An 11,767-nucleotide genomic window follows, 5' to 3' on the forward strand; every position below is an offset into this window, starting at 1 on the left:
GGTACAGCTCTTCATGTCTACTGTTGGACACGAGGCTAAAGCCCAGGCCCTCACACACGCTGGGAACTCTGTCCTGAGCCTTGAGCCTTGGCTCCGCCCAGAAGTGACCTTCTCTCTCGGGTTCCAAGCAAGGGCTCCCTTCCCGAAGCAAGGAAGCTCCGCCTGACAGGGCCGGCCGAGAATCTGTCACTCTGGCCCATTTCAGCCAGTGATTGGATGAAGGAAGCTGTCACTCAAATCTCGGGGCGTGTCTAGGGGCGGTCCATCGGATATGCCTGGGTGGACCTGTCCAATCAGGTGCAAGCACAGGGCGGAAGGGCGGGCCTCCGGGTCTCGCGGGCTTTTCTTCCTCACTAGCTCTGGTTCTCCGTCCCAGGCCGCGTGCTGTGCTGGGGGGTCCAGGTGACTGCGCAGCCTGTGTCCCCTCGAGCTGCGGTGCCCGCAGGTCCCTGGAGAGGACGCCAGGTCACCGCGGAAGCGAACAATGGTGAGTGTGCGGCCACGGCTGATGGGACCCGGCCGGCACCTACCTGGGCCCCGCGAGCGGGTGAGCTGCGGAGCGTGGTCGAGTCCCTGTTGGCGGGTGGCGCTGGGCCCTGTGCCCTGGTCCCCCGTGGAGGGTTGGGCGGCGGGCCTGAGGTCGGCTGCGGACAGTACCGCTGTGTCCCCACCGGCGGGTGGCCCTGGGCACTGGCCGGACCTCCGCGGGAGGGCTGGGCGGCTCAGGCCCCTGACGCCCCCTCCCCTCCTGCCGGTTTCCCGCAGGCACCCTTCCAAATGTGTGGGAAGCAGCGTCTCAAGTCCGCTCTCCTTCCACCAGTTTAGCTCCTCCCAAGGCTGCTGTAGGCCCTTAAAATTGCAGTCTCCTGCCTGCCATGTGAACTGCTGTCTTCTCTCCACCTCACAGCATTGTCGACCTGTTGTTCTTCTTCCTGGGTTTCAAATGGACACAGTCCATTAATTTTCACTTCTCTCCTAGTGAAATATTGCAAAGAATATTCGTTTGTGTTTTGGAGATAAACACTAGGGGAGCTTTCTAAGCTACATCCCCAGTCCACACTTTTCTAAAATTTTAAATTCTCGTCCCGCTAGTTTCAGAGCCTGACTTACAACTTGTGATCCTCATGCCTTAATGCTCCAGAGTCCTTGGGATTCCAGGGCTTTGCCACGACCCCTGACAAGAATAACACTTTTTAAATCATTTGTTTTTTATTTGTGAGTATTTCCCTTGGGGAAAAACAATAACCACTTGATACTTCCCTGTGTGTGGGTAAAGTAACTGTTTTAAAGGAAATACGGCAGTTGAGTGTTGGTACCAGGGATATTCACTCCTGGGATACATCCCCAGCCCTTATTTATTCATTTGTTTTCCTTAGTGATACCTGATAGTGGAAAGCACTTTGACACATCATACCTAGATAGAGTATGACTTCTCCTTTCTCTGGTTATACATGATGTAGATTCACACCACTCATTTAGTCACATATGCACAAAGGGTCATAATGTCTTATTCATTCTGACCTTCATCCCCAGCCCTATTCAATGTTGTTTTCAGACAGGGTGAGGCTATGTTGCCCAGACTGGCTGGAACTAGTGATCCTCCTGCCTCACCTTCTCAAGCTGTTGTCATTAAAGCACTGGCCACTCCACCTGTGGAAAATAGTTCACTTTGATCCAAATATTAATGACCACGTTGGTCTGATAGAGAGGTGAAGGTGATTGACTATTAAAGGGCTTAAGATACCTCCCCAAGGTAATCTTTGCTCCCCATTCAGAAACTTGTTTTAACACCCTCAAGGCGGTCTAGTCAGCCAATGTTAAGTAGGTTGAAAGTTCCTTGATGCAGATGCAACTTCATAGAGTACTTCAGTTCACATCTGTAAAAACCTTGTGCTTTTCCTTTCATCTTAGATGCAGACATTGTATCAGAATTGCTTGGGCAGAGGTTCCCTTTGGACACCTCACAGGACACTGTGTCCTGAGCCTCTATACTTTCCTGGGGCTCCTGCAAGGTGCCCAGCTGCCCTGTGCCCTGCAGGGTACAGGGAATTTCAGGCCCTGGGTCTGCTGCTCCTAGAAGACAACCTGAGGTGTTCGGTACATCCTGTCAGGGAAGCAGTTGGAGACCCTAGGGCTGAGGACTCCTGGAACAGGCCTCTTCTAGACACCTGCCTCTTGAGACGTGTCCCCTCGAATTCCAGTTTGCATTCCTTGGAGACAGGTGGAGACCCAGGCTGTGGATGCTGGTGTTGAGGGGCAGGTCAGCAGTGATTCCTGCCCCTTGCATTCTCTGACAGTTGTGAAGGAGCAAGAACTCTCCAGAGCATAAGAACCACCCACCCCAGTGCAGTGCTGTGGAAAACCGAAAAGCCTCGTGGACTGGAGTCATGTTCCAGATCTCCTGGGAGGATGGCAATGGAGTATTTCAGTGAGCAGGACCAGGTGGGAGGATGCCCAGCTGGCAGGGACCTTTCCTGGCCCTTGAGCCTGACATGTCTGTGTACACTTTTGTGTAGTCATAGATGGACAGAATGGTGCAGTCCCAACCCCACTTTGTATTTCTGATTAAATCAACTCTCACTAAATTTCTGAGTATCTTGCTGTGTTGCTGAGACTGGGCTCAAGCTTCCCATCTTCCTACCTCAAACTCTCTAGTTGCTGTAATTACAGGTGCGCACCACCACATGCAGCAGTTGGAATGTCTTTTAAAGAACAATCATCCAATTTTTTTTGTTTTCAGAGCAATTTTAGGTTTACATGGAGTATTAGGGTACTCTAGAGGAACAGAATGAATAGGAAGAATGATTATAAAAAGGGGATTTATTACATTTCCTTCCAGGACCAGAAGCTGGATGGTCCACATAGGCTGCCTGCAGGTTAGAGAGCTGGAGAAGCAGTAGCTGTGTAGTTGAAGAGGCTAAAGACTCAGAACAAGAGGGATCAATGGAGCTACCCAAATCTTAGACTGAAGACTTCTGTAAATCCCTGGGGAGAATCAATGGCAGAGTCTGCTTTGGTGGAGGGAAGAAGGGATAGTCTAATGTCCTCAGGCAATCAGAGTAGCAGTCAAGAACCCATTTGAGAAGAATCAAGCTTGCATCTGCTGCTGCTCCCTTGTTCTTTCAAGTTCTTTTCCATCCAATTCACCATCGTATTGGGTCTCCAGTTCAGTTTGCTATCCCACATGCCAGTCAGTCCTAGGCATACCCTCATGTCACACCCAGAAGCATCATTGGCATCTCTTAATACAGTTGCTAGTTCAAATTAACCATCGCACATAGTATAAAACTCCCCTTCCATCCAGCTTATAGTTTCCACTTTATTAATATCTTGCAGTGATGTGGTGTATTTCATACTGACAGAACCAGAACCAGTATCCTACATTTGAGGCTGAGAGAGGGTGAAGAAACATGTCATCAGTCAAACTCCATACTTTACCTCAGGGTGCCTCCTCTGTGTTTTGTGATTGTGTGTGTCATGTATCTATCATACAGAAGATACTACTGTACTATCATACAGAAGAGTGTCACTGCCCTGAGAGTCCTGTGCTTCACCTGTTCATCACTCCTCCCCTTCCCCTCTTCCCTCTGCTACGTAAGTCCCTGACACCCATGGATCCTGCAAGTTCCTCTATAAGGTTGGCTTTCCCAGAGCATTGTTGACTTGGAATCTTACTGCACTTGACCACTTCAGACTGACTTCTTTCTCTTACCAAAATGAATTTAAGGGTCCTGTATCTTTCCAGGCTGGGTAGCTCCTTTTCTGCATGATGTTTTTGGTGGGTTTATACCACAGTTTGTCCATTCAGCTATTGAAAGTTTCGTCCTCCTTGCTCTTCTAGTTGAGGGCAGTTATGGGTATGGCTGCTGTAGTAACTGCTGTGAGTTTTTTTTATGAACATATTTTTTATCTCATGTGGGTAGTCACACCTGCAAGTGTGATGTCTTTATTGTAGAGTGCACCCTGTTTTCTTTGTGAGAGCATGACATTGTCTTCCAGAGAGGCTGTTCTTCTCCAAACACATCAGCAAGGAAAGAGTTCTTGCTGATTCTTGTTTTCACCAACTTTTATTGATGTCAGTGTTTGGCATTTGGCCACGCCAGTGGACATACGCTGGTCCCTCATTGTATGATTTTCACTTTCCTAATGACACTGGTGAAAATCGTCTTAAGCATGTAATTGCTGTCTGGATTTTTTGAATGAATGTATGTGCAGATCTTCTGCCCATTTCCAAGTTGGGTGCTTGCTTTCTTACTGAGTGTTCTTCATGTTTTTAGACTCCCACTTCAGTGTCATTATGTGTTTTGAAAACATCTGTGCAGTTCTCCCATTTTCCCATTTGTCTTCTCATTCTCTTACGTGTATCTTTTTAAAAGTGGAAACATCATTTCAATGAAGTTCTATTTACTAGTATTTTTCATGTATAGATCATGTTTTTGGTGTTGCATATGAAATCATCATGCCAAACTTAGATATATCTTTAAGTGCATCTATTATTTTTTGTGAAGTTTGAAACATTGCCTTTACTTTTAGGATGTATAGGCATTTTTTTGTTGCTGGGACTTGAACTCAGGTCCTTCTGTGTGCCAGGTGAGTGCTGTGCTATAGCTGAAACCCTGGCCCTCTGTCCTACTTTTAGATTGAGACTCCACTAGAAGTGTCTTTGTGACGCTCATAAAGTTGGTGTGTTTTATTTCTTTGCATGTTAATGTCAAGGAGCTTTGGCAACATTTTCTAAGAGAGCATATTTTCATTGATCTTCCTTTGGTCCTTTGTCAAAGATCCGTGGACTTTATACAGTGCCAAATACCACACTGTCTTGATGATTATACCTTTAGTAGCTTTTAGCCTCAGGTACTGCCATCATGTGAATTTAGTGTTCATTACTGTGGTGGTTGTTCCGGGTCTTTCCTTATTGAAAACATAACTTAGAAGGTTTTTCTTGGAATTTAATTAAATCCGTAAACGAAATTGTTAAGAACTACTGATAATACTGAGGCTTCCCCTTGGTGGTCATGAAATATCTCCACATATTTGCTTTGTCTTTGAAACTCTCATTAGAAGTTTGCAGTTTCTTTCATACAGAGTTTTTATAATGAATATTTCTCTTCATTCATGCTATGTAAGTGATATATGCATTTTCGGGGATTTTGGACCTAATGACATTCTTGTTCTGATAGTTCTTTGTAAAGGTTAATTGGGGTCCAGCTGTATAGGTTAAGGGGAGAACAATGAAGAGGCAGGCACACAGCATGGTGAACAACAAGAAGCAGCTCCCCTTGGAAAGTCAGTTAAGTCTTGTTATCTATTTCAAGGTCGTATCAAGTTTCATTAGGTTACATCATGCATTTAGCTTTGCGCATGTTTAGATCATATAACTTGCTTCTCAGAGTCCGCTAGTACTAAATGTTTTTATAATATAATGTCTCCAGGTCTCAAGGACAGTGGAGTTGCAGAGCACTTCTTAGCCATTCAAAGATGGGGCCTATTGTCCTGAGGAATTTGCTCACCTGAATGACTTTCGCTCCTCTGTACATTGCTGTGCTGTGCTGCTAAAAATATCACGTTTTAAGTCCGTGGGTATTATTGTAACTCAGTGGCAGAGACACATTCTGTTGTTTGATATTTTTGGCTCTACCAGTGCTGTGCAGACATCATAGCGTGCTTACACAAATGTACGTGGAGTGGGCCATTTCACACCCAGAATGTTGGATAGTTGAGGATTCTGGGCTGCAAACCTGCTCCTTTACTGCATCCTGGGAGTGCACCTGCCTGGAGTTTATTTGTGCCAGCATCATTACAAGCACAATGACACTGTTTTACAATAGAAGAACCTTTGGACATGTTGCTCATCCATGATCAAAATGTCAGTGAGCAGAACATGGGGATGTGGCACATGATTGAACATGATGCGAGTGAAACATCTGCTGTTCAGAAGAATTAGTCTTTGGGCACTATTGTTCCATGCAGTTTGGAAGAGTCGTTTTTGCGATTAAAAAGAGTGCTTTAGTGACTTATAAAACTTTTTAAGGCTGTGGTTTGGACCAGGTGACATTGTGGAGCCATTGAATTCTTTCTAAGTCAAAATGTATCTTTCTACTTACCCCATTCCGCTTTGACATTAGCCTCTAGAAATTCTCCAACTGTTCGGTTTATTGATCATTTTACTTGTTTCCTAGTTAGCTAAATTTGGTCTGGAGTAAGTACCTGTGAAGTTCTGATTGTTCGCTTGTTGTATTCACCCAGGATGAGCTCAATCGCCCGTTACACATTTTGATCACCTGATTGACATGTTTTCCATGGGGGAAGCACACTAGTGACCCATGCCCAGGGAGTTTGGATGGGGGCTGATTCTAGGCACATCTGTAAGTATGGAACAATAGACTTTGAGAAGGAAAACAGGAGACCAGTACATACCGTGTTTTCAGTAACTGTGTAGGCACTGTGAATCATTGTGGTTGGCAGGATCCGAGTTTCTGGGTCCAGCAATTTCCTACTTGATCAGTTTTATATTCCTAGGGTAAGTAATCCCAGGTGTGCTGTCTACTACACAAGACGTTTTTAGGACCTGCAATAGGGATGCAACCAATAAAGAAGTTAGGAGTGACCCAGTAGCTCATCTTAGTTCCTGTGAACTCACCACAAAGAAGGGTGTGAAACACTCTATTGTTTGCCTTTTGAGTGGCCCAGTTCTAGTGTTGGAATGACTGTGAGGAATTTAGTGCAGTAAACATTGTGTGGACCAAATCATGGAATTAATCTGGAGGCCAGAGTATCATGTGAGCATCATGCATGTTGAGTGTAGATTCCTCATGTTGTCCATCTCTCCATTACACATTTGTGGGATATTTTAGGTCTCAGTGACCTTTGAGGATGTGACTGTGAACTTCACCCAGGAGGAGTGGGCTTTGCTGAATCCTTCCCAGAAAAACTTGTACAGAGATGTGATGCAGGAAGTCTTCAGAAACCTGGCTTCTCTAGGTAATAACAATGTTTCTTTACTCAGTGAAATAGAGAATTAGTGTTTATTTTGGTCCTTTATATAGGATGTGAAAGAGAATTCTTTGGTGAATATTTGCAGCATAAAAGGCAACTAGAATTTGGCAAAGTTTTTCTATTTCTTAATAATTCATAATAATTGTTGTGGGTTTTCAATTTAGGAAATAAATGGGAAGGCAAGAGCATAGAAGACCAGATTGAAAATTCTGGATGCCATCTAAGGTAATTGTACTCACAGGAGGAAGCAATGTCCTCAAGGGAATCAGAATGTTATATAACTTTTAAAACATACCAACCAAAGAAATATGCACATTGTGAAATGTGTTTATTTTTATATAATTCTTATCAGAAATATATACTCAACTATAAAAGATATTGAGTCTTTTCAAAGTAGTTGATATATGAAAACAGGTATTTTACCGCTGTATGCATATCAATACTTGGAAAATACTGATATGCATACGGAAGCTGTGTCGGAAAGGATTGACTCCTTTCAATCTATTTATTTTCAGATAATTTGAACAAGTTAGAAATCCTGATCTTTCCCTGATGTTAACAGTAATGTAAGCCTAAGACATATTAATAATTAGAAAATCATAAATGAACCAATCATCGATAATGTCCTGGTCATTCTTTATAGATGTCATATGGTAAAACTCAGAGGTAAAGAAGATAGTGTGGGGAAGCTTTTAGTTAGATTCTTTCCTGTTCTTAACCTGACAAAGAAAATCTTTAATAGATTCAATCCATGTGAATGCATTATGTGTGCAAAAGCCTTCATGTGTAATTCATTCCTCCATAGGCAAATCATATCTCACTCTGGACACAAACCTTACAAGTTTGAGGAATATGAAGAGGATCCATGTGAATTTAAACTCTACAGGACATCTCTGGCTTCTCTTGAAACTGTTTCATCACAAATGTTAATACAAACTGAAAATGGACCTTTTAAAAGTGCAGTATGTGGGAAAGTCTTCAGTTGTTCCAGTTCCATTCAAAGACACGAAGAAACTCATACTGGGCACAAACCCTATGACTGCATAGAGTATGGTGAAACCCTTTTGTCTCTGACAGGTGTTCAAAGACACATGATCACACAGAGTGGAGATAAACCTTTCAAATGTAAGTTATGTGGGAAAGCCTTTCCCTATCCCAGTTTATTTAGAATACATCAAAGAACACATACTGGAGAGAAACCCTATCAATGTGAATGGTGTGGAAAAGCCTTCACACATCAAGGTTCTTTTGTAAGAAATCAAAGAACTCATACAAAGCAGAAGGGCTATGAATGTGAAGAAGGTGGAAAAACCTTCACTCATTCCTCTTGCCTTCAGATCCATAAACGAACTCATATTCGGGAGAAGCCCTATGCATGTAAACAATGTGGGAGAACCTTCACTTATCCCTCTCACCTTCAAATACATGAACGAACTCATACTGGAGAGAAACCTTTTAAATGTGAACAATGTGGGAAAACCTTCATGAGTTCCTCTGTACTTCAAAAACATAAACGAGCTCACACTGGAGAGAAACCCTATAAATGTGAACAATGTGGGAAAGCGTTCATTAGTTTCTCTGTACTTCGAATACATAAACGAACTCATACTGGAGAGAGACCCTATAAATGTGAACAATGTGGGAAAGCCTTCACTACTTCCTCTCACCTTCACTCACATGAACGAACTCACACTGGTGAGAAGCCCTATAAATGTAATCAATGTGGGAAAGCCTTCATGAGTTCCTCTGTACTTCGAAAACATAAGCGAACTCACACTGGAGAGAAACCCTATAAATGTGAACAATGTGAGAAAACCTTCAGTTTTTCTTCTTATCTTCAGATGCATAAACGAACTCATACTGGAGAGAAACCCTATAAATGTGAACAATGTGAGAAAGCCTTCATTTATTCTTCTAATCTTCAGATGCATAAACGAACTCATACTGGAGAGAAACCCTATAAATGTGAACAATGTGGGAAAGCCTTCACTACTTCCTCTCACCTTCACTCACATGAACGAACTCACACTGGTGAGAGGCCCTATAAATGTAATCAATGTGGGAAAGCCTTCACTACTTCCTCTCAACTTCACTCACATGAACGAACTCACACTGGAGAGAGGCCCTATGAATGTAAACAATGTGGAAAAGCCTTCAGTACTTCCACTCAACTTCAATTACATGAACGAATTCACACTGGTGAGAAGCCCTATAAATGTAATCAATGTGGGAAAGCCTTCATTACTTCCTCTCAACTTCACTCACATGAACGAACTCATTCTGGACAGAAGCCCTGTGAATATAAGCAATGTGGTAAAGGTTTTGCTAGATCCAGTCAGTTTGACTTACACAAATGAACTCATACTGGAGAGAAATTCTATTAATGAAAACAAGAGGCAAAAGTTTTATTACCATTTCACTCCTAAGCAGTAAGAACTTTACTGGAGAAATTCCTTTGAATGTAGAGTGTGGTAAATGAATATTCCTTGTCAGTTACAAAGATATGAATGGTCCATACTGCAGAACAATTTTTTGTTGTTCTTGGGACTTAGTCCCAGGGTGCTCTACCATAGGCTACATTCCCAGTCCTTTTTTATTTGGAGACATAGACTTGTTAAGTTGCGTAGGGCCTTGCTAAGTTCCTGTTCCCCTTCTCTTTGAACACCATAGAAGAGCTCACTAGAAAAAAAGCCTGTATAGAAATGTGGTGCAGCCTTCTCTTCTTTCAGATCCACTCAGACTTGAATGATTTTTGTATTTATTTATTTTGTACCTGAGATTGAACTCAGAGATGCTTAACCACTGAGCCACAACCCAGTCCTTTTTAAATTTTGAAAAAAATTGAGACATGGTCTCATCGAATTGCTTAGGTCCTCACTAAATTGCTGAACTTGTGATCTTTGAACTTGTGATCCTCCTGCCTCAGCCTCCTTAGCTGTTGGAATCACAGTTGTGTGTTGCTTTCAGCAAGTGACCTCATTCTTGAGAAAAGCACTGTAGGGGTATGAAAGGGTGTGTGCCTTCAGTTTTTGTCTGTTCAGAGGTGTTGGAAATGCACCTGGGATGAACATAAGCTTTATATCAGCTTGAGGATATGAAAGAACATTCTTTTCTGGGTTAAATTTCTCTCTACATATTGTAGATTCAATTTTCTTGTATTTTAAACCTCCAGTCTCATAATTATAATTTTTTTTCCATGCCCATGTGTAATTCTTATGTTTTCTGTGTCTTCTCCAATAACTTATGTCTTTATGTTGTGATGAAATTAAAATTGGGAGAGGTTCCAAATTTAATTACCAGGGTTAGAGAACAGAGAAGACAAAAGGGAAACTATTGTTGTTATTTTATATTGGAAGTCCTTAAGCACTGAGCCACATCCCTAGTCCTTTTTTTTTTTTTTTTTTTTTTTTTTTTTTTTTTTTTGTGACATGGTCTTGCTAAGTTTCCAAGACACTGGATAGGTTTCTGAGACCTGCTTTTAGCATGGAATTCTCATGCTACAGTCTTTTGAGCCACTGACATTGCAGGCATTTGCCCCCAAACCTGGCTTCTCCGTTTCTTGACACCCTGATGTGTGTGGTGTTAACCAATTTAGCATCAAGAATTGCTTTCTAATGTGTGTATGTAAATTAAAGCCCTTCAAGCTCTAAGGTTCTAGAATTTTACTGATCACCATTAGAACATTTATTCAGATGTCATATTCCAAGTTTTTATTAGTTCAGTTCAATTTACTGAAATTTACTTAGAAAAATTTTATTTTACATAATTTTAGTTGAAAATGGGAACAGAAAAACCATTTAAATATAGGAATGACCTTTTAATTTCTATTAACGTCTCATGATATAGCTCAATTAATCTCAATGGTATTATCACCATTTGTTTCCAACAAATAATTTAATGTTTCCTTCTATGCACCAAGTACCAACTAAGCACCAAAGCAGGATCACAGTCAACATCCACCTCAGGCAGTTAACCCTTTTCTCATTCACATGGGATATGGCAGAGAGTTCCCTCATATAATGATGGGGATAAAACCTAAGTTGAATGTCAATGTTTTTAAAATTCACTGCTGTAAAAGATGTTTAAGGAGAAAGTGACATGCTAAGAACATGGAATAAACACCCGTGGAGCTGGATCTACTGAAGGAGTAATCAGTGGACTCCAACATGCAGCAGCAACAAACTTGTGGCCTGAGTTGGGGTGTGCTTAGTGTTAGAGCATGCACTTGACTAGCATGCACAAGGCAAGATCTGGTCCCCGGCACCAGAAAAAGAATAGAGAAAGGAACTCAATTAAGCATAGGGCAAAATATATTTTGAAAAGATGCCTTACCAAACAATATGTACACCTAACATTTTATGTCACTTTTAAACACCTAAGTCCAAGAAACAAGATGAAACTCAAAAGTAAGCATGAGATAAGAGTGGTGGTCCCAGAGTCCACAACAGACCAAGAGGGCATCTAGGACAAGGAAGAGGCCAGCTGTGAGCCAGACAAGGACAGATGTCAATGGTCCCAGCTGCTAGGAGGCTGAGGCAGGGTGACCACAAGTTCAAGGCCAGCTTTATCCCATCTCAAAATAAAAATTGAAAGGGCTACGATGAAGTTTAGTAGTGTAACAGCACTGGTTGAAATCTCAAGGACAGGAGGGAGGAAGGAAAGGAGGAAGAAGGAAGTATTTGGAAAATCTGTACATGAGACTTCTGTGGAGATGACTAAACTAACATACACAATTTGTAATGAAATTTGGAAGCGTCAGGCATATCTGGTT

General features: G+C 42.2%; 1 protein-coding gene across 1 annotated transcript; it reads left to right on the top strand.

Moving 5' to 3' along the window:
* Nucleotides 1-291: 291 nt before the first annotated feature.
* On the top strand, nucleotides 292-9,561 carry LOC306663230 (uncharacterized protein). Its single transcript, XM_079143638.1, has 4 exons — nucleotides 292-547; nucleotides 6,855-6,981; nucleotides 7,161-7,221; nucleotides 7,802-9,561. The coding sequence occupies exons 1-4, from the start codon at nucleotides 485-487 to the stop codon at nucleotides 9,351-9,353; spliced, it is 1,803 nt and encodes a 600-aa protein (XP_078999764.1). The 5' UTR covers nucleotides 292-484; the 3' UTR covers nucleotides 9,354-9,561.
* Nucleotides 9,562-11,767: the final 2,206 nt, after the last annotated feature.

This window comes from Sciurus vulgaris, assembly GCF_902686455.1.
Source record: "Sciurus vulgaris genome assembly, chromosome: 6".
Lineage (NCBI taxonomy): Eukaryota > Metazoa > Chordata > Mammalia > Rodentia > Sciuridae > Sciurus > Sciurus vulgaris.

What these genes read in the sequence shown, in the direction of transcription:
- LOC306663230 (XM_079143638.1), top strand. Translation starts at nt 485, where the DNA reads ATGGTGAGTGTGCGGCCACGGCTGATGGGACCCGGCCGGCACCTACCT. An exon ending in TACCTGGGCCCCGCGAGCGG is followed by an intron (nt 548 to 6,854) that starts GTGAGCTGCGGA and finishes GGGATATTTTAG; the next exon opens with GTCTCAGTGACCTTTGAGGA. An exon ending in CAGAAACCTGGCTTCTCTAG is followed by an intron (nt 6,982 to 7,160) that starts GTAATAACAATG and finishes TTTTCAATTTAG; the next exon opens with GAAATAAATGGGAAGGCAAG.